At 49.3% G+C, this 24,221-nt stretch overlaps 1 protein-coding gene across 1 annotated transcript in view; it reads left to right on the forward strand.

Moving 5' to 3' along the window:
• The window catches only part of CACNA2D4 (calcium voltage-gated channel auxiliary subunit alpha2delta 4), a 130,646-nt gene that overhangs the window by 91,143 nt on the left and 15,282 nt on the right, over positions 1–24,221 (forward strand). The window contains exons 27-30 of the mRNA XM_086461267.1: positions 13,728–13,789; positions 16,894–16,938; positions 17,882–17,944; positions 24,073–24,143. Coding sequence (XP_086317393.1) covers positions 13,728–13,789; positions 16,894–16,938; positions 17,882–17,944; positions 24,073–24,143 — 241 coding nt within the window. The remainder of the gene's footprint in view (positions 1–13,727; positions 13,790–16,893; positions 16,939–17,881; positions 17,945–24,072; positions 24,144–24,221) is intronic.

A 24,221-nucleotide genomic window follows, 5' to 3' on the forward strand; every position in this document is an offset into this window, starting at 1 on the left:
AAGAGATGCCTTCTGCTCTGCAGAGCACCAGGACAGCTGCTCTCACTGCCAATGTAGCACTGGGAACCCCATAGTCCTGAGGCAACTAGCACCTGCCCACACCTCACGGCTCTCCAGAGCACCACCAAATCTGTCTGGCTGCTTTCAGCCTGACAGCTGGGGACTTTCCCAACAGCAGGGACTCTGCCAGACCTAGGAGTGCCCCTCATACACCTCAGCCCAAGACAAGAGGCACCGTGCCATCTATTCAGAACTAACATGGCATTGCCTGGGTTTGGGCACCCAATGCTGATCTGTGTTGTTGGAGCTCAGAATCCTCTGAAGTCACCCAAGGGCTCCACAAACCAGGCATTAGTCTTTCTTCCAGGCTTACTAGATGGTTCCTTCTTCCTGGAGCAACTTGTCAGCTGAATGCCCTGTGATCCATGGGACATGGTGTCCAGAGCTTTCTTCCACATGCTTGGAGTTGAATCTCTTCTCCAGATTCTGGAGAAACGAACAGAGTAGCCCATGGGGCTGCTGATGGCCTTTTCTTCTTGCCGTTTGATTTAGGACAGTAAAAGACAACTTTTTTCATTTCAGCTCAAAGCAACAGAATGAAATCATCCATTTCTGGCCCATGGGCTCCAGTGGCCAAAAATACACTGAGCTGAAGTGCCGCTTGGACATTTGGCCTGCTGTCAGACTCTAGAGGACTCTCTAATGAGGATTCCCCTAATTAGCTTGAACAGGGAACTTTACTGCTGGGGGAGATGCTGAGGAGGTTGTAATGACTCTGCAGCACTTGCTAGGGCATAAAAGCTACAGCAGGCACTATCACTGTCTTGTGTTTCCCTTTGCCCTGCCCAGACACCAATAGCGTTTGCAGTATCACTCTAAAGGTTTAGCTTTCATAAGTCAGGTCCCAAGGAGCACCCGGTGAGGGGAGGGAGAGTTTCAGTTTACTGCATCCGCATACTGTTTTACTAACACTTCCCAATTCTGTGACACCTTCTATCCAAAGCTTTCCATCTGCTTTACGAATGGCTCTTACCATGGTTGTAGGTGGTGTTGTTACTTTGTATTTAATGACCCCCAGAAGTAAGGCTGAGGTCATAGCCAGCATCACCTCTGCTCTAGGTAGGTGGATAAAGCTATCCCATTTTCCAGATGGGGACACTGAGGCTAGAGAGACAGGTGACTGTGTCACTAGGATGAGTCGCAGCCAGAAACAGAGCCCAGCAACCTCTGTCTCTGATTATCTCTCCTAGTCCTTTGCACTAACCATTGGATCATGGCTGAGGGATCAGACTCCGTTAACAGCCTGGCTTACGAGCATTGGCAGGGCATGTGGGTGACCTATATTACAAAAGGGTAGGTAACAGAGGCTGCAACAGATGCCAGCAATAAATTATCAGGAAGTACAAGCAGACATTCATCCCTCCCCCACACTCACCTTGACAAGTGATGGCAAAGTCCCTTTTCCCCTTTCCAATGCTGAGTTGCTTTAGCCTGTATCAGAGAAGCAGCAGGGTGAGGGAGGGCACGGAGAACACTTTAAGGAGATTATCTTTTTTTTTTTCCCTTCCCTTTCCTTGTTGCTTTTAGGATTCCTGTTTATTGCCGTCATCCATAATGTAGAGGGACAGTGGTACCCCAGAGTCTAGCGATTAAAGAGCGTTGTTATGGTCGTTCATTCATCAGCCCTTGGGGGAGAAGATTTGGTACACAGAAGGCAGGGAGACATGGCAGCCGTAGGGTATGATGACAGCAAAGTTCATGAAGTAACCTGGCTGATGAGTCCTAGTGGGGAATCGTGCTCCTGACAGTACCACGAGCGGGTTTAGATGGCATGAAGGTGATGCCCATTCTTGGTCCCCCAACAGACCTAGGTCAGTCTAGCAAATTGTTGACCACAAGAGGTCACCTTGTCTCAGCGGCAGCTCCTTGTTTGTTGTTTATTTGGACTGCAAAAGCACCCAGAGGTGGCAGCTAAGCTCAGCAGCGCCATAGAAGCATACAGTGGGTGTCACTGCCCCAGTGAGCTTCTAAGCTAAATAGCTGGGGGCTTCAATTCCAGCACTTGCTGATTTATTAACACATGTGTTCAGGATTCATTAGTGTTGGGTTGTCACAATCAATGGAAAGCACATTTTAAATTCACACTAGAAACCCAGCTGCAGAAGAAATGGTGCCATCTGACTTGCAGTGATTGATCACAGCTGAGTAAAACACCTAATAGAGAAAGCTGTAAAGTAGAAAGGGTGCAAAACCCACTCGGTATTGTGAGGGACTCTGCCACATTCTTGACTTGGTGTGAATAACATCCTCACCCTATTCTCTGGGATGTGAAGAGTTCAAAAAGCTTCTGATCTTTGGAATGACAATGTGTAGGCATCTCTGAAATGCAAATGTGATTGCTGTTAAAAAATGTTTCCTCCCCAAGCCCTTCCAAGAAAAATCAACTCTATCCCCTTTTATGGAGGGGTAAACTATGATAGAGGGAAAAATGGCTGCTGAGTTTGTCTGGCTGAAATTTTAGCTGCCCAGCTCTTGATACCTCATTATGAGCCCACATCAGTTGCCCACTCAAGATTTTCAAAGCTGCCAAGTGCAGTGCTTGCACTGGATCACTTGGGCTTGTAAATGCTCTCCTGTCATGCAGATATGATTTGCAGGGCTTATCAAATTTACACTGAATAAAGGAGTTTGGGCCGGGTTTTCCCAATGTTTCCTGTCAAGCCTGTGGCAAAATCAGGAGAGAAGCCAGTTCTCTTGATTCCTCATCCTGTACCTTAACTAGGAAGCATTGTTTGCATCCCAAGCCTCCCTGACCAAAGCACAATAATGAGACTCAGATATGTCAGAGGGGCTGGAAATACCAAGAGCATCGGGCCTCATCAAACTCTCTGAGAAAGCAGAGAGCATCTGAAGGGTACCCACGGTGAGTAGCGCTGATGGGAAAGACCCAGGTTGCTGTGGAGAAGTGGGATTCCTTGGGAAGCTGTGGAAGCAGGTGGGGAGACCGGGATATCCAACACAGGAGTGACAGGAAAGTCCCAGCACAGCGAGAGTGCGGCATATGGAGGAGGCCCAGAACAGCAGCAGGAGGAGAGCTGAGGGGGCAGTTGACAGGAAGAAATCCAGCCATGTGTGTGCCAGCATCTTCTCCGAGTATTATCGAATGCGACAGACCACGTGCATGTTTCCTCCATGCAAAACGGAGGCAGATGAGAAGGGAAACTGGTGAGAGAGTGGGAGAGGGACTCAGAGGAGGGACACGTGAGCTGGCTACCCAGTTTCCTCCTCTTTTTCTTGCCACAGAGTGATGTTTTTGTTCTTCTCACACTGTTGGCAAAAATTGGTAACCGAGTGAAATGTGGAGGGGGGTTCTACATGAAGACTGAGATAACATTTTCTGATCCAGCCGGGAACAGTTGGCTGTGGGTGGTGGCTTGTCACCAGCCCTGCCAATTCTAATCCAGATCCCAATTTTTCTCCTTCTCTCAGCTGTGGAGTGAAGAGCCTTCTCTACAACTTTAATTTCCTGCACGGGTTAATCCCATTGTCAGTAGCAGCTCAGGCCCTTAATCCTTGCACTCAGCCCTCTGCCAGAAGGACTGCAGCCGCTCCTGACCCCAGCAGGTCTGAGGGATGCACCCTTCTGCTCCCAGTTCCTCCTTTACACCCCATCAGCATCCTTCAGTTCACTGGCATTTAAAATGCTGCTCCCCCCTTCTGCCAAGCCTACCGCGGGGGTGTAGGTGGGTGGCACACCCCATGTAGAGGCTCCAGGCAGAGAAGGCAGCCTGGTGGGAGAATCCTGGTTCTGTGGTCCTCATTCCCTACCCCATACACAGGTATTTTCCACACTTCCTAGTTGGGTGGTGCTCCGGATCCCAAAATAATCTCTTTCTTGTTTTCGTTTGGGTGATGTTCAAGAAGGAGGGTATGTATGGGCCCGCGTTTGTGAAGGATTCTCTGAGGGTTCAGAAATTTTGAGGAGATCCAGTACCTTCCCTGGGTCTCTTGTTAGGGGCAAAGGATGCAGTAGATCCATAAAAGGGAAGGTGCCGGCCTGTCTGAGATGAGAGATACATTTACATGCAAAGCAGTAGATGGAGGTGCATCAATTTAGCAGCAAGATAGGAAAATGTAAAGTTTCTTATCAATATAAGCTCTCAGTTCACAGTTCTGTCCCCGGAGTGCTAGGCTAGATGTCTATCAAACAGTACAGCCAGACTGCCAAATCAAGGGCTTCCAGATCAATACCAAGAAACCCCTGTCATATGTCATGGGGCCCAAGGCACTTCAGCCATAAGCCTTTCTCCTTGTGCTTCCTCATTCCTAGAATCAGGCGAGCTTCTGCAAGCCTGGGTGATCCCGCGCACACAAAATGTCCCACACCTGCTTGTTTGCCATCATCTGCATTAGCCCAAGAACTGGCTTTGCCTGTTTTCATAGCCTGTATTCTGAAATACGCCAGGACGCCCAGCTCACTAGCCTTCCTAGTGCTTGACTTGTTCTTTTTGCTTCTGGTGGAGAAGCCAATGTGATGGAGAACTGCTGCCACCTAAGTTGCTGAGCGAGAGAGTCCTCTTCCTCACCCAGCACCTTGGCTTCCCTTCCCTGGCTGCCAGCTTCTGTGAAAGAGACCACCTCCTGCAAGGGTAGTGGCTTGCCACTTTGACAGTTGGAGCAGAAGGAAGGAGAGGAGGTAGAAAACACAGTGGGATGAGGGAAGAACTTCAGTACCACCTCAGTTCACAAGCCTGTGTCCTGAGCGTGTTCACAGGAGCAGAGAACATCCGTGCATGTGCAGTGACGGGGCAGAGCACAAGATGCCAGCAGTAAAAATCCTCTCTGCTCTTATCATAAGGGGATCGGTGACCCAGCACGCACACAGCTCCTGGCAAACCTCCCAAAGAAAGGCTGACTCTCATTGTTCGCACACGATGCATTTACACTGAACTCTGAAGGAGACCTTTTTCTGCCTTAGTGAGTTGCATAGATCTCGTTCACTTGGTTGCCACTGTGGCACGAGCTTGGCAGTGCCGTGTGTTAGAGAGAGCCTGGAGCTCTTATTCCCCTTCCCCATTTCCCCCCATCACCTTCCCAGGGTATCCAAGAGGGGCATCCCCGCAAAGTCCACACAAACTGCATGGAGTCCAGGCTACTGCCTGCTTCTCCAGGGGTGCCTGAGGATCTCTGGGATGCACTTACACTTCACAATCTGGGAACGTTGGTGGTGGCAGCTCTCACAACCCCAAGCTCCAGCCAGAATCCTTGGGTGCATCTGGGTTAGCACACACATCAAAGCCCCATGCTGCAGAGCTTACTGAGGCTGGGCAAGGTCTTCAAATTTGATGTGACTTTAGCTTTCTGGAGGGTTTGCAGCCACAGAATAGATACGGGCATGGCAACATTCACATCCCATCAAAATCACTAAATGCAAGTAGTATGGAGAGCAGGACCCACCATCAGCCCCTCTGCCCCCACACAGGTACCTTGCAGCAAGATCGCAGCAGCAGCACACCCTGCTTTGGGGAGCACTGGCAGCAGAGAGCCTTACCAGGAGTGGAAAGAGAGCCCAAGTGATGACTGCTAAGTCAAGTTGCCTCTAACAGCTCCTCTCCAAACTCAGGATGTGGTCCTACTTTTTTATTCATCATGTGAGGGCATGGTCCATGGGGAAGGAAGCTTCCGAGCTTCCCAGCCTCCTTGGTTGAGAAGACGCGTAGTAGCAGGGCCTGTCTTCAAGTAACAGCCTTTGCTTGCAGTCAGTCATGAAGTTCAGACTTGTATGGCCCTGCTGTGAATTTAGGTCTCAGTCCTTCCTGTGATGGGTGTGAGGCGTTGCAGTGTATAAATAATGGAAAGTCTCTTGTTTTCCCATTCATAAAAAAAAAAGCATCAAAGTGTCATTTTCTTTTTTTTTTTTTTTAAATGTCATGTGATAAAATGTGCCATTTGGCTTGCAAAGCCAAGCACTTAAATGTGAGTTAATACCTGCAGAACCATAATTCAGCCACTTGCATGTACGCATTACAATACAGCCTTTGCTTACCCGAGCAAGTACTATTTCTTTTTTTCACAGGACCCTGTCCCATACTCAGTGCAAAGGACACTTGATACTCAAGCTAACAAAGAGGATGTTGTAATAAATAAGGCTATTTTTATATGGTCAGGATTAAATATTAAACTGCAGTTTTGGCAGGTGGCCACAGTCTGTACTTTCCTAATTTTGCGGGTGCCCAACATGAGACCCTAGGGGCCATTTTGCAGAACTGCTGAGCACTGACAGCTGTTTTCCAAAATGCTGGCAGCTTAGCCAGCAAACTGGTACCGTCTCCAGGACTCAATGGCACTGAGAACCAAGAGGCCCCAAGCTCCGGTCCTGCACCTGCTGGTCCTTCCCTGTGTGGCTAAAGGGGAAGTCTCTCTTCCCTTCAAAAGCAAGGAAAATAACCACTCTCCCTTGCCTCATCAGGAGCATAAATTCTCTATCATCAGCTATGAGGCAACTGTAGCAGCGAACATCTTCAGAACACCACAAGACAATGAATAATGATGTATTGCCTGCAGGGCTTGGATGGCAGGCAGTAAACAAATAAAACAGGCACACACTTTGCAGTACCAAAGAGAAAAAAAACCAACAGCCCCCTGCTTTGCTCCCTGAACACCGTGTAGCCGGTGCCCTGAATGAGGCAGCTTATGAAAATACAGCATGTGAACCTACCAGTCAGGACTGCAACTGGGTGCAGATGGCACGCTGCCCCAAATCCCAACATTTCTTCACTTCCAACTGCCTGGTTTTGCAGTGTGAATAAAACCATATTTCATATAATCCTAGCCTTCACAGGCGAAGCAACTTTTCCTTCCATCTCTTCAGCCTGGAACTGAACTGATTTATAGAAAATACTACTCCTTGCTATTAGGATACCCTCAGTCAGACAAAGCATTTTTGTAAGCCAGCATTTTGGTAAAGCCACAGCAGGAATAAGGTATGTGTTACAAGGTGTTTCCATGCAGTAGGGACAGAAACAGCCCAGGACTCCAAGTCCAGCTCCTTCCCACTGGGAACTGGAGTGTGTGTCATAGTGTAGCACTCTGGAACATTACCCAGCTGTCAGGAGCATCCCATTTGAATTATGGCTTGAGCCACCCAGGGCTGGGACAGATGTCAAGTGGTATAAGCAGCTGCTTATAACCAAACATGGTAAGTGAAGGAAACTTCTTCATGTCCCTTTTGATTCAGCAACAGGCAAGTGCTGAAGAATCACTGAAGAACTGCCCAGAAATGCCCTCCCACAGGCTTGAGCCTGTCCCAATCCTGTTTCAGCCTCTGCTGCTCCCTGGATGCTCTTGACCAGGTATCCTCATGGCCCCATGCTGCTGCTGGCCCTCCCTGCTGCACTGAGACGCAGGTCTGCCTTCATCAGGCTTCTGTGGTGCTGAAGAGCCTAGAAAATCCTTTCTGCATCAGGCTTAGAAAAGCCAGAAGGAAGGGCAGGAAGCTGGAGTAGCTCGTGAAGAGAGCTGAGCTAGAAGTGCACCTTGCTAGCATGTGGCATTCACTTTGCTGGAGGCAAGGGTAAAGCTATGATCTGGTATAAAAATTACATAAAAGGGCTTCCCCCCCTTTCTCTTTGCAAACAGCCCCTTTGCTCAGGATTTACCATAATTTCTCCAAGTGGGCAAGATACACTACCAGAGACTGCACTGATGTCTGATGGGGAGACAACTCCCGCAAGCCTTTCGCTCATGTGGAATAATTCCCTTGCAAATGTTGTTTGCCCACAGCAGTTAGAGGAAGATCCACCCCCTGCCCCCCAACAGACCCGAATGACAAAGCTCAGAGGAAAAATGATCTGCAATTCTGGAAAGGCACCCCCTCCTCCTCACTGCTAGAAATGTCCCCTGCTTTGTGACAAGTCCCTGTGTGCCTTTAAGGGTCCCCCTGTCTTTTAAGGGTTTCCTTCTTTAAACCCTGCAATAGCAGCTCCTCCAGCCCTTCCCCAAATGACATCTTCATTTCTCCCTCCATCCTTGGGTGGCAGAGCAGGCACCGGCAGCAGAGCAGTGCTGTACCCTTCTCACTACCGTTGCCATCATACATGGCACACTCAGGCTACCTGACAGTCCACATGGCAGGCCTGAGGTCTGGCGCGGTCATGACCTGGTTGGAGCAACAGCTTCAAACATCCTCTCTCCCCAAACCAGGAAAGCTCTGATTTTATATGTCTTTCATAATTAGCATGAGATGCAGTGGCAGTAATAAATGGGGCAGGCAGAGGGAGAAGCGGGGGCAGAATGCCCTGTGTGGGATGTACGTGTGCACATGTCTGTGCATGTGTATATATGCACACGTGTATATATGCACACACACATACACACGTGCTAACGCTTACATATATACCCCTATCCATAGGAGACTTCACATCAGCTCATCTGAGACCTCATTCTCCCCCTTTCCTCCCAGGCAGGACTGGAAAAGGCTGTGAAGTTTCTCTGTGCTGTGTTTCACCCCCACCCTTGGTGCTGTGCCTTCTGCCCAAAAGTTCAGAAATCGCAGTCTCAGCCTGCAGGGATGCTGGAAGCAACTTGGGACTTTTTTTTGACTCTACTTGTGATATGGCATCCTTCACTTCATGTCCTGTGATCATGTGCATGAGCTTTGTGTGTGAAATTGTACATAGACACACACACACACTTACACATGTACACCCCCCTCATTCTAAAGCTGTGTATTGAGTGCTGGACCTGTTCAATTTTGGTCTCAGTTCTCCATTTTAGGTTGTTCTTACTAAGACCAACCTGAGCTGAGACCAAAATTATGTCCAGCAAAGCCACCACGAGTCAGGTGGGTGGCACCTCACACGCTGGCCCCTCTCGCAGCCCCGAGGAGGGAACAAAAGCCTGGGGTCACCGGTGACCACAGCACCAAGCGCTTAACCTCAGAAAACCTGAGCTGCCTGTGCTGCAACAAGAGATGCTGGTGCAATTCGCAGCTGGGAGAAGTTGCTCCCAGCTGCCCACACCAAAACTGGACTGGAACCAGTACCAGCAGCCTCTGCGGCAGGGCTGTCGTTTTGCCTTATCGGGAGGATCGCTGCCCGTCAGCCTCGTACAACCGGGACTTCTGCACTGTGCCGCCTGGCAGACGATGCTGCCCCTGACCCACACCCTCCTCCCCAGGGAAGCCAGTTCCTGGGGGGCAGCTCTGCTGATTTCTCATAGCCAGGGAGGGAGCAGGGGGAATACAAAAGAGAGATGTCTTTACTTACCTCTCTCGGGCTGGGATGGACCCTCCTGTGAGAACGGCAGCTCTTCCAGCGAACCCGGTACAATCCCAAAGCAAATCCGGCAGAAAGTCCCTCCGTTGCTGGCTGGGCTCTCGGTAGACCCTAGGTGGTAGGAGCACCTCCTAGCCAGCCGCTCGCCCCGCACGGAAAGCAGAGGAGCCGCACGGCGAGATGGCAGCGTGGGAAAGGGACTGTAATCCTCCGTAAATAATAAATAGGGGGAGAGGGAAAGCGAGAGAGAGGCGGGAGAGGGAGCGAGTGCGTGCGGCGAAGTGACAGCTGGGGGTACATCTGCGATGGCAGCAGCGCACGCACAGGAGCGCGCACACACAGTGCAGAGGAGTCGCCCCGCCAGGCAGGCAGGATCTGCTCCGAAACACCCAGAGGAAGGAGCTCAGGAGGTTTTCATTTCTCTCAACCCATCCTGGAGAAAGGGCAGTCGCTGTCAGTCCCTCTCTCTCCCTCCTCCCCGCCTTGCCGTCATCCCTCTCCGGGTGCCGGGAGCTGAGGGACTCAAGGAGGGGTGAGGAGACGCCAGGGCGGGGGAAGCTCCCCGCAGCCCCTCGGGAGGCAGATTGGTCAGGCACAGGTTATGAGAGGAGGCACCGAGCCGAACGCCTCCTCCCCTCCCTCCATCTCTCCCCTGCCTGGTATGGCTGATGACAGTAAACGCGGAGAGAAAGGCACGAGGAGGAGAAGGGACGAGCCCTGGGTAAGCACCTGAATCCAGCCCACTGCCTTTGTCAGGCTTCCCCCTGTGCTCTCCCGCAGGCTCCTGCAGCCTGCCCCCGCAAAATCGGACCCCTCGCTTGCCTTCCTCCAGCTTGCTGAGGACCGCGGTTGCTCACGTTTGCAAGAATTACTCTTTTGCTGATCCACTTGAACTGCCTCTTCTGTCAGGTCCAGTATCATAAGCAGGCTGCCCTTGGTTTGGGCTTTTTGTTTGTTTTAATTTGCCTGGGAGTTATTTTTTAAGTCAAATTTTTAGGGGACTTTGAGTTAAAATTTTGAGTGGGTCAGCTCCACTTCTGACTCGAGAGAAAATGGGAGTATTTCAGAAACAGGAGATAGGGAATGCAAGTGGGCAGTACTGGCAGGTGTGCCCTACTGCTCTGGCGCCTTCTTCCATTTGAATCACAGGTTTTATTTAACCATTGGACTGGCTGCCATGAAAACAGGTTGTGAACGGCAAGGTAAATCTTGATAAGCACTCTACAGGATGTAATGTTGTGACTCTTTGTTATGCCTTTTTGTTGTGCAGCAGGCCCGAGAACTAAATCTTGGGGAAAGCTCCTTACGAGAACAGCATATGGATAATCAAAGAGAGAAGCCAAGGAAGCCAGACAGAAAGAGAGACAAGCAGAGGATGAGCTAATGAGGCAGACATGCTCAACAGAGGGATGAACAGGTGGAGGGGAAGGCACTTATCTCCACAGTGAATGGCAGCACACGACTCCGGCGAAAACCAGCTGCAGCCATGCAGCAGGCACTGCTTGGGTTTGCAGGCAGTCAGGCAGGGTGCCTGCTGGTGGGAAGTCGTGCTGCACAGGTCTGGGTAGCTCATCGACATGGTGAGGCAACGTCTGACTATGCTGCAAGGTGTGCAGCATTGCTTGTCCTCGTGTTTTATTTCATTGCTGGGACGCTACAGTTGCACAGGTGGTTTGCACGTTAGTAGGAATAACAGTTAGCCATGGCCTCTCCAAGGACTTTATGGTTGTTGCTGTGCTGCACACCAGAGCACATCATTTCATGAACCTCAGATCTTCCTGCTCCTACAGCATACTCTTTGCCACCAGAGCAAAAAGGCTCATGAGTGATCAGTCATACTTTGAAACAAGCAGAGAGGGTTTTATTCCAGTTTTCTCTCTCTCACCTGAGCTTTAGCGTCATCCTTACCTCAGACTGAATCACTGCTTTCCTCCTTTTTCCCCAGCCTCACCAACATCCTGAAGGCACCCAGGCAACTATTTGTTACTAGCACTGGGAAGATGATTGTGGCCTGTGTCTCCTCAGCTCCCATGTCTTCCACAGGTCACACAAATGTGTAGAAGTTTCTCACAGCTCTTGCCAGGAGCTGCTAATCCACCCCAACTAGCGAGGCCTGGTGCTGCCAGGCAGGAGCATGGAGCAATCCACCTAGCATGGTTCCTGTGATGGAGACCATCCAGACAGACAAACCTGGCTGCAAGGCAAATTATCCCCCAGCTTTGCTTTCAATGACCTCTTCAGACTCTGCTGTGATGTGAGGAGGAGAGTGGTACTCACTGCAGTTCCATGGGGAATAGCTAGAAATGTGTGCTGAACCGCTGGGAAGGAAAGGAAGGGCTAGTGCAGAGGGCACGAGTAAGCGCAAGCCCTTTGGGGGGATTAGGGCTGCAAAGATTGCATCTGAAAGATGAGGCTTGCTGACAGATGGCACAGACGGGTTAGACGTGGTTGTGAGCACTGTGGAAAGAGGAAGAAGAGAGCTGGGAGAATCTGCTTTCTATCCCTGCTACCGGCCACCACCTTGGGTGCTGTCCTTTCTCGTGTTGCAGGCAACTCTGTCCAAGTTCAGTACATGCTACTCATGCCTCCTGGGCAGAGGCAAGGATTCACAACCAGGGGCTAAGCTCCCTTTGAAAAACAACGTGAGGCTAGATGTTCCCTCTGGCAAAAATGTAAGCCACTGAGTAAGTCTCTGCATTGCAAGATTAGTTATGTAGTTATCAACTCCACTTCAATTCTCATAAAAACCGTATGTCCCGGGTAATGCTCGGTCCCATTGATGTGATCTGCTGTGATAAAGGGAATAACTCTTTCTTGAGATGGTTTTAAAGGATAACAATGAAGTTACTTAAGCTACATACCAAATCGGATGCGTGGGCTTCATTGGACTCAGCAACAACAGCACCATTTCCTTCTGGCATGGACTGCCAATTTGTCAGCAGTCGCACCAAGCCAAACCATGCCTGTGATAGCCCCGCTGAAGCTGATGAATCTTCACCTGGGATGGACTCAGCCCCACCCTTCCTCTTTTGTTTGCATTCTTTGTGTTGTCTGGTTTGTGCTCTGTGAGGCTTTGGGCAAGGCAGCTCTACAAAATTGTTGTTTTCCACTACATACAGGCAGTCAGGTTCAGTCCACAGCAGGGAGAGCTGGGTAAGAAATGCGCCTGTGAATGGGTTTTGTAAGATGTGCCAGCGGTGGGAATGTGACAAGGACACTGGTATAAAGGCAGAGCTGATGCCGGGTGGCAGGGTCTCTGTACATGCTGCAAGAAAATACACCATTGCATACTCCAGTTTTAATTCATACCCATCTGAATTACAGCATCAGATCATACTGTTAACTTAAAAGCACCCACACAGCGTGATTCAGATTTAAAGGATCTGTTCCCCTCTTTGAAGCTCCTGCTAATTCAGAGGAAATCTGTAAAAAACAGCAACACTTCAACCGCCCGATATTTGTGGTGATGAAAAAAGGCTCAAACTCTCCCTCTCTTCTCTTTCTCCCTCACTTGCACTTCATATTCTATTTCAAGGTCCTGCTTGAGACTGTAATTCCTGCAGAGCTCTTGGATTCAACTAGTTGACGATCAGCCCTGTTGTTCCCTGTCACCGTGCCAGGCTGCGCACGACTGCGCTGGTTATTACATGTGCTTGTAGGCAACCTACCTGGGGAAAGCTAGGTTGTTCTGTCGGGGAGACCCTGCACCATTTCTTCTCCTGTGGAGCAATGCCTTGCTTCGGGAACGTGATGCTGGGAATAGAAGAGAAATTAAGCCAAGAAATTAGGACGCACTTCGTTAAGAAACACACACACACAGAGACTTCTGCTTAGCAGAGCGTGCACTAGGCTGGGACTGAGTAATGAAGCGCTACTACTAATCGACGCTTTTCCATCAAGTGGCATTCATATTTTTGTGCTTTTGTAGTGGCTTAGGAGCAATCTAAATCGCTGTGGTCTCCCCTTGAGACAGGTGGGGTTTTGAATTAATCCCTTCCTCACACTGGCCTACTTTATTTCTGATTGATGCTGTGTGGTGCAGGAGTTGAGGCTGGGGTAATCAGAAACATCCGCTCTGGCCAGGCAAATCTGCAAAAGACAAAGATGAAAGCTCACGCTCTTGCTCTCCTGGGGGGGTTTTGTGGGAAATTTTTGTTTGTTTGTTAATTTGTTTGGAGCTCTGTAGTGTTTAGTGGGAGAGAGGTGTTAGTACCTCGGTACAGTCAGTGTCCCCTTTCCCTCCACCTTGTTAAACCTCTGACTCTCACTTGGCGGTCTGACTCAGCGCTGATCCCCCGATGCTTTATCCTTCACACTTGGAAGAAGGTTGCAATTGCAATTTCCATCCCATCACTTCGGGCAAATATTTAACCCTCCTTTCCTAACTTGTGTTTGTCTTTTTCTCTCTTGCACGTTCCACTTTTTGTCCTCCTCCCTTTTTGTTTCCCATAGCGGTGGGTGTACAAATTAAGCTGGAGTTGCTCCAACGCAAGTTTTGGATGGCCATGCAACAGGTAGGAGCATCAGCAATCATGCAGAGAGACCATTTAATGCTCTTTGTCAGCTAGGTCGATGCTATGTTACATCATATATGATGGCATTTTGATGAGGGCTTTTGTGAAATTCATATTAAAAGATTTATGAAGTAGATTAGTTTGAAGTCACACATTTCTGTAATCCTTTGACGGCACTAATTCCGTGTGAGCCGTGAGTCTGTTCTGCAAATGCCATGTTGACAGTGTCAGCATCCTGGCCTGGCATTAGCTCTGCTGCATATGACACATTTAATTGTGGAAATATGTTTGTGCTCATTCAGCCTTTCAGAAACCTCATGGAAATCTGCAAATTTGGTCACATGAAAAAAAAATCTACTGCCCTCTCTCATCATCTTGATAATGGTAACAAAACGCTACCAGCTTGCCAGAATAAAAATTATTTGCTCCAGGGATAAGCTTTCAGTGTTGTCCTAATTTTGGACACTCTTGCTGGACTGAGAGAAGTGGAATAATTAAAACACAACCCCCCCCAGTCTAAGAGGCAGGAAAAGTGAAACACCCTTCCCTTACCACCCAGGGGCTTTCCCCTGGGCTTTGCTTTTGGGGAGGTATACTGGAGGAGTGAGACTGACAGGACCGAAGCAGCACACAGCAGAAGCGGCTCTCTGCTGTCAGGAGAGGCAAGTGTCGTCAGAAGGGGATGACAGAGAAGATTGGAGGGCAGGAGGCTGCTCGCTGGGAACGGGGAGCCCAGAGTTGGCTGCAGTGGCAGGAACATCCTCGCAGGTGGGAGATTGCGTAAAATTAACCTGAGCTAAAAAGACTTCTGCAAAGCACGTGAGCACATCCTGAAGCATCAGCAGAGACCTTCCTTTTAAAAAATCTCCTGAGGGCCATACCCAGGCAATTCTCACACAAACAAGCCCGCATGGGCATTCAGTGAAACCAGGAAGGCTTATTAAAGAAGCCGAAAGGAGGTGTGTGTGCCAAGCGCCTGCTTCCTGAGGCCTTGGTAGGTCCTAGTATGAAAAAAGCCCTGCGCATGGTTTCCCAGGACGTGACCGCCGTTTGACAGAGGAATGACTAACAGATTTTGTTTTCTGTCTCCCACTTCACCGCATGCTGTGCCACTCTGGATGTCCACGCTGTGCCTCCCATCTCCCAGCCCAATGACAGTGATGTAAGTAGACAAAAGCTGGGGACTGCAAGGTATCCCAGCGTGCCTCACCGCAGCTTGGCTTCATAATTGTGTCGTTTGTGTGCCAGCATATTATAGGCACTGTCCCCTGTCTGTAGTCGCTGGAGACAGTCCAAGCCTGTCATAGGCTGTGTTTGTCTTCACAGTAATTAAGTGTCTTTGGCAAAGCTGAAAGTGCTCTGGGTCACAGCGTTTCAGAGACCTGACCAGCAGCAGGAGGATGCTGTGAGGTAGGCTGGTCTCTGAGGAGGGAGCTGTGCTCATAAGGCAGTAGATGTGGTCTCAGAGCAACCAGGGAGCTCGGGTTCAGCTCTGCCCCCACCTCAGGGGCTCCCTGCAAGCTGCTGGTGCTCTCAGATGGGGCTCCTCATCACAGTCCTGCTGCTGCATGGCCAGCCCAGTACCAGGCACTGTTGGAGTTTCTCCAGGTCTGGAAGAGCAGCATCAGCGAGACTCGGTCATCGCCCTGCTCGGGAAGATGTTGGTGGGACATGGGCCCTTCTTGTGGGAAACCACTCTAGTTCGCCTGGGTTTCTCTTCTGATTTCTGAGCTCTGGGCTCTGTATTTGTTATCCCTCGAGGCCATAATAGTGGTTTGTTGTGGCCGTATTTCTCTGCTGACCAAAGGAAGGAACCCACCAGGGGTGAAGTACAGCGTCACCTCTGCGCATACTTCCAGTTTACGAGACAAAACAACCCGATGCTGTTTTGTGGTGAGGCAGGAGTGAGACAATGCTTGCAACTGTGGGTAAAGGGATGTTTTTAAACCATCAACCCTAAAGCCTCAAAAAGCCAGTTGGAGTCAGAGCATGAGCATGCAATAGTTGCAAAGCCATGGGGCTTGAAACAACTCAGGCATCTCCGAGCCTGCTCTGAAGTTGAGCAGAGGGACAGCAACCTGAAACTGTTGGGTTTGTTCTGCAAAACTCAAGAGAAGAAATGAATTCTAACTTAAAGTAATAGTCTTGTGGTTTGAAATGGCAAATTCACCTCTTGTTATGGAGAACCATCTGGAAAGGGGGCTGGGGTTTATGTGTAAGGGTTTTGCAGAAATAAAGGGCAGCTGGCTGAGAGCAGACAGGCTACGCAACACGTCAGTGTCCTTCCCTGACCCTAGAAAACCTCTGGAAGGAAGGGGACCCCGTGTACCGAAATGGCAACACCATGTCAGCTTTCTTCCCTCTGCTACTAGAGAAAATAGCATTAAAAAATAACACAAAGAGACAGACACACGCAGCCATGGTGAACTCGGAACAATTATGAAATCAATAAGCACCTGAAGGGCTTTGTTACTCACCACTTAATCCCTCATGTCCCCACCCAGTTCAGTGTTGTGAAACACATGTCAAGTCCGGTACATAGAAATCCTAAATGAAACAAATGGATGGTGCCTTGGGCTACACGAGCACCATTCACATCCTATTTTATCATTAGCTGTCTGGAGAATAAAGAAACCAACAGCAACAACAACAGAAAAATCCCTGCCTGAGAAGAATCCTGATCTAAAATACCATGCCATGTGTTCAGCCCAGATACTAGCAGATGCTGAAATGCATGCTCGTTTCTCACCGGCGCACAGTAACCTTTGCTTTCGCAGCCGGAGAGCTTGATGCTGCCCCCTTCGTTAAGAATTCTCTGCTCAAAGTGCAGAGGTACTGCTGGAAGTGTGTCAGGGAGGCAGGTGCAGGACCAGAGCCCTCGGCAAAGGGGATGTTGCTCAGAGAGGTGGAGAGTACACAGAGCCACTGAGTGGCCAGCGTGGGGGGCGGGGGGTACCTGTGCATGCTGTAGAGCTCGTCTCGGTGGAAACACCAGCTAAATTGCAGAGCTTTATGGGGTTCTGGTACAGAGTTAGCTCAGCAGTCCCAAGGGGGAGACTAAGACGGGATCATGCCATGGTTAATTCCCTTCTTTTCCCTTCCAGTGCAGTGCCTTGGATGGTGCCTGTCCGCTAAGCTGTCAGGATGATGTAAGTTGCCCAGATTTCTTCTCTGTACCTGTGATGGGTGTGATTGACTACCTGCTCTGTGGAGATCTCTGTCTCCCCCACAAAAAAGGTGCTGCCTGTCATCTCCTCACAAGAGGTTGCACAGCTGGGGCAGGACCATGCTGTTGAGAGAAACCTGGAGTTTTGGTCGTCCCCTCAGCTGTGAGGTGTCAGCTGAGCCCAGGCAGGGGCATGGGGATTCCAGCCAGTGGCTCTAAGAAGAGTCCATCTCCTCTAAGGCTCTCTCCCTGGCATCCCAGGTCTTCCAAAGAGAGTGGCTGTCAGCATGACACGCATCGTGGACACCCCTCTTCTCATTTACGCCACTGCTTCAACCTTGGTCTCAGGCATATTTGGGACAGGAGCTCCTCTGCCCTGGAAAGTGGGATCACCAGAGATATTTCGTTCTGTGTTCGTGTAGGATTTCCTCTGCATCCTGTTTTTTCCCTGTGAGCCATAAAGGTTTTCAACTAAACTCTATGCTTCCATCTCCTGCTCTGCAAAAGAAAAATAAGACCAGCACTAATACTCAGTGGTGAGGAGAGAGTTATTTCATCAGTGATTATAAAACTCTGAAAGCTGAAGATGGAAAGCATTAGATACCACTTTATTAAAGAGGAGGGCTCTCCAAATATCCTGTCACTTCAGCAGGATGCCATGTCTTCCTAAGTGTGGCTCACAGCCTGCTAGGCCTGCACACAGCCCTGACAAGAGACAATCTCTGTCACAGACAGCTCACGAAAATGGAGGCAGAGAGGGAAAAGTCAATTGTGTAAAACACGTGGTAGCTGAGCCGTGGGGCTAGGCATGGAAATGTTGTTGCCATAAGCACAAGCCCACACCACTTCATCCTGCACACAGCAGTAGGTACCAGACAACCATGGAAAAAGCTGTCTTTAATGTTGCTTCTCTTTCATCTCTGCAGATTCTGAATTGCTTCCTCATTGATAATAACGGCTTTATACTCGTTTCCAAAAGACCTGCAGAGGTAAGAGAGCATAAGAGAAGGAGGAGAGTGTGCTTGGCTTGTTCCTAAATAACCCACCAGAGCTGGTTAAAACAAATGAAGTTTCCCATTGTGTAATAAGGGTGGCCGTGGTGTAATGAAATTCAGCTGTGCAGTGAGGGGGAAGCCTCCCGGCAGAGTGACAGCACATCCTAGGTGAGGAAGGAGTTTGCAGTGATAAGGAAGGAACTAGTCAAAATATCTTTTTATCAGAAGTGAAGAAATTAGACTCCTTTCTCTCCACGCAGTTGCTACTGAAAGATGATCTGAGACAGTCCCAGAAGGCAGGTGTGCCCTGATGTGGGAGGAAGGGAAGGGAAGGGAAGGGAAGGGAAGGGAAGGGAAGGGAAGGGAAGGGAAGGGAAGGGAAGGGAAGGGAAGGGAAGGGAAGGGAAGGGAAGGGAAGGGAAGGGAAGGGAAGGGAAGGGAAGGGAAGGGAAGGGAAGGGAAGGGAAGGGAAGGGAAGGGAAGGGAAGGGAAGGGAAGGGAAGGGAAGGGAAGGGAAGGGAAGGGAAGGGAAGGGAAGGGAAGGGAAGGGAAGGGAAGGGAAGGGAAGGGAAGGGAAGGGAAGGGAAGGGAAGGGAAGGGAAGGGAAGGGAAGGGAAGGGAAGGGAGCAGAATTTTTGAGCACCTCTGAATTCGAAGCAGGCGTTTTTCAGGAAGGGAAGCTGGCGGGATGGTAAGAGCAAAACGCCAAAGGCAAAAAGGAAGATGAAATCATTTAACCACATTGGAAACAGGAGCACACCTAAAGAACTGGAGAATTTACTGAACTCAGAGAAGTTAAAGGAGTAAGAAAAAAGACTCAGAGCAGTAATGAAAGTATAAGCAATTAAAGTTGCTTACTTTCCTCCTGCTGCCTGCGCATCCACAACCGTTTTTAGGGCACTGAAGGGGGACAGTTTGTGATGTGACACCCCATGCAGCCTGGGAAAAGTCAACACTACCCACCACTGCATGGTTTAGCTGTACTGTTCTGCTCTCTAGTAAATTCACCACAGAGCTATTTGTTTCAAAAAGGCCATAGTTTTGGATGTCAGAAAGTGATGTGTTGGAACAGTCTCATAAACTACAAAGGAATAAGTCAATAACAAGACTGGGCTTATTAGAAGAAATGGGAAATGAAGCAGTTTTGTTACTGAAAGAAGTGTGGAGTTTCATTAAAATTACTGTAGTACTGGAGTTAACAAATACTATATGCATGTTTCCAAAAGGCAGTAGATCAAGATATGATGAACAGGTTGAAATGGAAGTTAAAGTGATAGAACAGCAAGGGATGTGATTGGGACAAGCAGCACAGCTTCTATAAAGGAAGAAAACCTGTCTTACCAGCTATAGTTCTTTGAAAGTGTGTGTAAATCAGGAGATAAGGGAGAATGGATGACCTACTGCATTTCAGGTTTTCTAAAAGCCTTGAACAGAGTCCCGTACAAAAGGCTGTTAGAGAAGTTGTATGAGTGAAGCGTGAAGTAGTCGCATTTGTCTCAAAGTGGCTAGGACAGAAAAGAAAGAAGAGCAATTTTTAGATGGATGTTTAGATGGAAAACATCAGCTATATGAGTCCCATGTTTCCCATCTGGACTTGTGTTGGTAGCATATTCAGAATCAGCTGGCAAAAGAAAAACGTGAGACCATAAATTCTGCAGGCACTACATAGTTCAGAGAGGACAAGATGAGAACTGTTGCGACTCACAAAGCAAAGTGAATCAGCCACACAGTAGCACCAGGTGGTGATACAGACAAATATCAAGGGGGGGCATATTGCAAGGAATAAACAACCTCTTTTCTGACAGGGAAGTAACCTAGCTGGCACACTGGATATTCCAGTAAAATTGCCCCTTCAATGACATGCTGTGCCACAAAAAAAAAGCAAAGAAAACTTGAAAAACAGGGGAGGAAAATGCTGTAAAGTTGTATTGGGTCCCTACTCTGGGAGGCCAGGACCTACTGTATGTTCATGTTGGGCTGGTGGTCTTAGGAATCGCTGTTTCTTCCTCTGACCCCCATGGCATTTTCAAAGGTGCTTTACTGAGTCCTATGGCATGTGTCCATAGATAAAGGCAACTACACCTTTTAGCTGCCACGTCTACTGTTTGTCCTCAGCACTGCCCTCCTGGGTTCTGTCTGTATTTCTCCTGCATCTTATGGAAAATGGGTTTTTCCAAAAGCTCATCTCTGAAAGATCTGACTAGCAGAAACATAGCATTATAGTGGATTTGGGTAAATTATAAACATTATCCACATGCCTTCAAGATCAGGCATTTTGGCAGGCACCAGAGCTGTCATCTCTCCAGCTGTTACCTCCCCTGACCTCAGAGAGTTCACCACTACTTTTCTTCTGATTTCTTTATCCTGTTCCAGTTACTGCTTTTATTTCCCGGGGGCACCATGAGTGACCACACTGTTAAACCCTACAGAGAATTCAGGACAGCAGCAGCATTAAATCAATACCCTGGGTTTCATAGCCTTGCCACCTGGATGTTGCTGTGTGGAATCACTTGCTGCTGTGAGGCCTTCCCTACCCCATCCCACACTCTTCCCTCAATGCATCCTTTAACATAATGCCAAAAAAAAAAAAATCCCCTACCTGGATTTTTATGGCTATTTTGCCTTTCTGGAGAAGTCAGCTGGTTCACTGCCCTCCCTCCCTCCTTGTAGCAGACACCAGGACAAGCAAGAGTGGCTCAGCTGCCTGAGTCAGCCTTTCAGCCCAGCAGCAGGGAGAAGGGCAGCCTGCCCACATGCTGCCTGTTCCGTCCCACCAGCCAGGGTGGCAGTGAGCTTAAGGGATGCCAAAGGAGCAAGGGTGCACGGGCAAGCCATCTGCCCTGCTGAGCTGGGCGGGCTGTGGCAGCTCCAGCACAAGCAGGGCCCCACATGCATCCCTGCTTTCCCAAGGAAGGCAGCCGGGGAGCTTTCACTCCCTGCTTCCCAGGACAAAGTGTAAGCTAAGAATAGCGGAGAGGTGCCAAAGCGCTCGTGTCCTTACAGTCCCCAGGCAAGCAGCTGGCACTGGAGCCCCACTCCAGGGGCTCTGAAATGTTTTGCTCCATCTTTCTGCTCACTCCCTTGGGGCTGCGGTGCTTTTTGGTGTGCTCAGCACGCTGCCTGCCCAGGGCTGCCTGCTGTCTGCACCTCCTTCCCTGAGTGACCACACTGGAAACCAGAGCAGCTTCATGCAGGAACAGAGTGAGGGCAGCCTGGATCAGGCTTTGCTCCCCTCTGCCTTTGGGATGGAGGGTCAGGATGGGGGATCGCCTCTAATAACCTCTGCATGAAGGCAGCAGGAAGCTTTCTGGCAGCCAGAAGTCACCACAGAAGAAAAAGGAACTCAGGATTTTAATGAGTGATGAGTTGGAAGCTCCCTGCAGGATTGCTTGGGGAAGAATGGGTAATCTCTTAATTCAGGCTAATCTCCCCACCCAGACTCATCGCAGAGGGAGCAAAGAGTTAAGAGCCAGAGTCAGGAGAAGGGAGTGAGCGAGGGAGAGAACCGGGCAATCTAGGGCAGGGGAGGAAGGGAAAGTGGCAGGCTCAGGCTGTGCAGCATCGAGGGCTGCTCCACTCTATGTTTCTTCTTCTGTTTGCAGCCGTGGCCCCATGATTGTCCCTGAGTTTTTAGCTGCGTTTCGCTGCCAGTCGGAGGCACAGCTTCAGATCACAGGTCTTGAGCTCCCTCCGCCTGCTGCATCCAGATGTCCCCTCACTCACTAAACCTCTTTGCCTTGGACTGCTGCCTTCTCCCTGAGGCATCTTGCAGGGTATGTCTGCAAGTTCTGCCCAGGTGGGACTCCGGGGACAGGATTCAGGCTGGCAGCTAAAAGGCCACGATCCCACCAGGGCTGAGCAGAGGCTGTGGAAAAGCAAGGGCTGGCTTTGTTTGAGCCATGCAGTGAGGAGGCTGTCCGCTCACCCAAAGCCTGGCCCATTTGGCAGATCCCATTTGTCTACAGCTTTTGTGTGTACCAAAAGTGCAAATTGCTCAATTAGCCAGCAAAGCATGGATGCATAAATGTCTGTGAGCAGTGATGTACTTTCTGAGCCATATGTGTGCTCCGGGATGCATCTCTTTCCTGTCCATAGCCTGCGTATATATTTATATGCTCTCAGCTGGAGGGGTACGTGATACAGCATGTGTCACTCAGGATGTCAGAGGCAATGCTTTGTGCTGTGAACCTCTGAAATTGCAAGGGCCTGTGGAAACCGGCCCAGAGCTGGGAGTTAGGAGAAACACAGCAGGGAGATGTCTGGGAGAGCAGCAGCCCATCACTGGAGGAAGCAGGTCATAATGAGAACTGCTTTGCAAAATGTCGCTTCAGTACAGGAGCACTTTGTTTTTTGCCAGGTGATGCTTTCCTGTGTTACTGCCTGCACAGGGCACCTAAAACAGCACCAAGCTTTGAATGTCTGATTCAGTGTTGAAGGCCAGTTTGCTGATGCTTTTCTGAACACATTCCCTAAATTCTCTCCATTACACTAGTAGCTCCTCATTCTTGTACCTATGGGGACAGCATCCTACCTGGAGAAATCCAGTCAGGCATCAGCATGTCTGGACAGGGCAGGGCCGATTTACAGTCCTGCAGTGACCCCCTGCCCTTGCCACACTGGCTGCAGCTTGCACTGCGTTAAATCCCACTGCTCTGGCTCCTGCTGGGGCTGCAGACTGGTATTAAATGGAAGCAGCTGGCCTCCCTACCACCCTAATCAGATTGAAAGAGCGAGGGAGGTGAAAAAAGTTAGTACTTGCTCAGACACATTTGACTCTGTCTGAGACGATTACAGCTGAAATGCTCGAAGGAGAGTTGATGTTACGTACCGATTTATACAGTGAAACGCCTTCCAAAGCCTGTCGGGAAGAGGCTCATAACCATATAACACTACTGTTAGATGATTACTGTATGATCTTAGGTAAATCTGCCTAAGGGTTTGGGTTTTTTTCAGTGGAAATGCCCCACTCAAATAAATGAAGTCATCTGTCATCTGCTAATACGTGCTAAATGACTGCTAGCCTATCAGTGGAAAAGTAAAATGTCCCTTCAAACTGTGTGAACGCTTCTGTAACATGTGGGAGCTATTTACTGTGTCAAGACCCATGAGCCAGGAAAATAGATGGAGGACAGGTCATATCTATGCTTTTATTATTTACGAGTATTTTTATTTACTTGCTTGCAAACAAAGCAGTGGTCTTGGCAGATTTGAAGCATTTTTGCAATAGATTTGTCATGGTCTAGTAATCAGGAAAGCCAGAACTGTTGTTTGTTTGAAGAAGTCTTTAAAGCAGTGGCTCCCAGATTTGGCATTGGGACTGTGTTTGAGGTTATTGACTTCAAAACGTAAATGGAACCAGAGGGCCACAGGCTTTGCTTTTAATCCAGGCATGCAAGTGGGATTGGGGATTATTGCCCCCAAAATGCAGCTTTTGCTAGGGTGGAGCCTGTGTGACAGCTCTGTCTGTGCCAGTGCATAGTGTGTAAGCTAAAGGGCTGGATTGGTTTGTGCTGTGTTGTTTGGGTTACTGGAACTTGCACAGCAGTGAGTTGTAAAATTGCATTTGCTACCTAAATAAATCTGTATGGCACACTTACGCATGGTGGGTCAGTTTGCCCGGGGCAGCAGGAGAGCAGAGGTTTACGAAGCCACTGCGCCCGCGGGCTAGCAGAGAGGCTCAAGTGGAAGAGACTCAGGCATGCAGATTCGGAGAACGTGGATTCAAAATAACCCACAGGAGAGCCTAGGCTCCCAGGCAAGCCATGTGCCTGGGTCTCTGCAGCTTGAGAGTCTGCCTTTTTCTGTCACAAGCTGCAGGGACTTACGTGGGCTAAATGATTTCCAAGTGCAGTAGGAACAGTGCAGGATGCCCAGCTGGTGATGGGAGAAGTCCTCCCTCAAGCTTTCCAACCAGACAAAGGACAAAGCTCAGTGTTACCTCTTTATAAAATACACGTTATGTGTAGTAGGCCTCCAGACAGACTGGATTGGCTAGAGCCATCATGGAATCATAGAACAGTTTCGGTTGGAAGAGACCTTCAAGATCATCATCGACCCATTGAGCATTTGGAAATTTTACTGTTGACAGTTTATTCTGTTTTTATCCTTTCTTGTGTTTGCAGACTGGAAAATTTTTTGGTGCAGTGGATGGCTCAGTAATGACCCAGCTGCTAAACATGGGCATGTTCAGGCGGTAAGTGGGGGCTTTCTGTGCTGTACTTCTCTTTCTTCAGCTGGTGTGTGGGTCAGAGCATATTGGTACACATAAGCA

The sequence above is a fragment of the Leptosomus discolor genome, chromosome 1 (assembly GCF_034619465.1).
Source record: "Leptosomus discolor isolate bLepDis1 chromosome 1, bLepDis1.hap2, whole genome shotgun sequence".
Classification (NCBI taxonomy): Eukaryota; Metazoa; Chordata; class Aves; order Leptosomiformes; family Leptosomidae; genus Leptosomus; species Leptosomus discolor.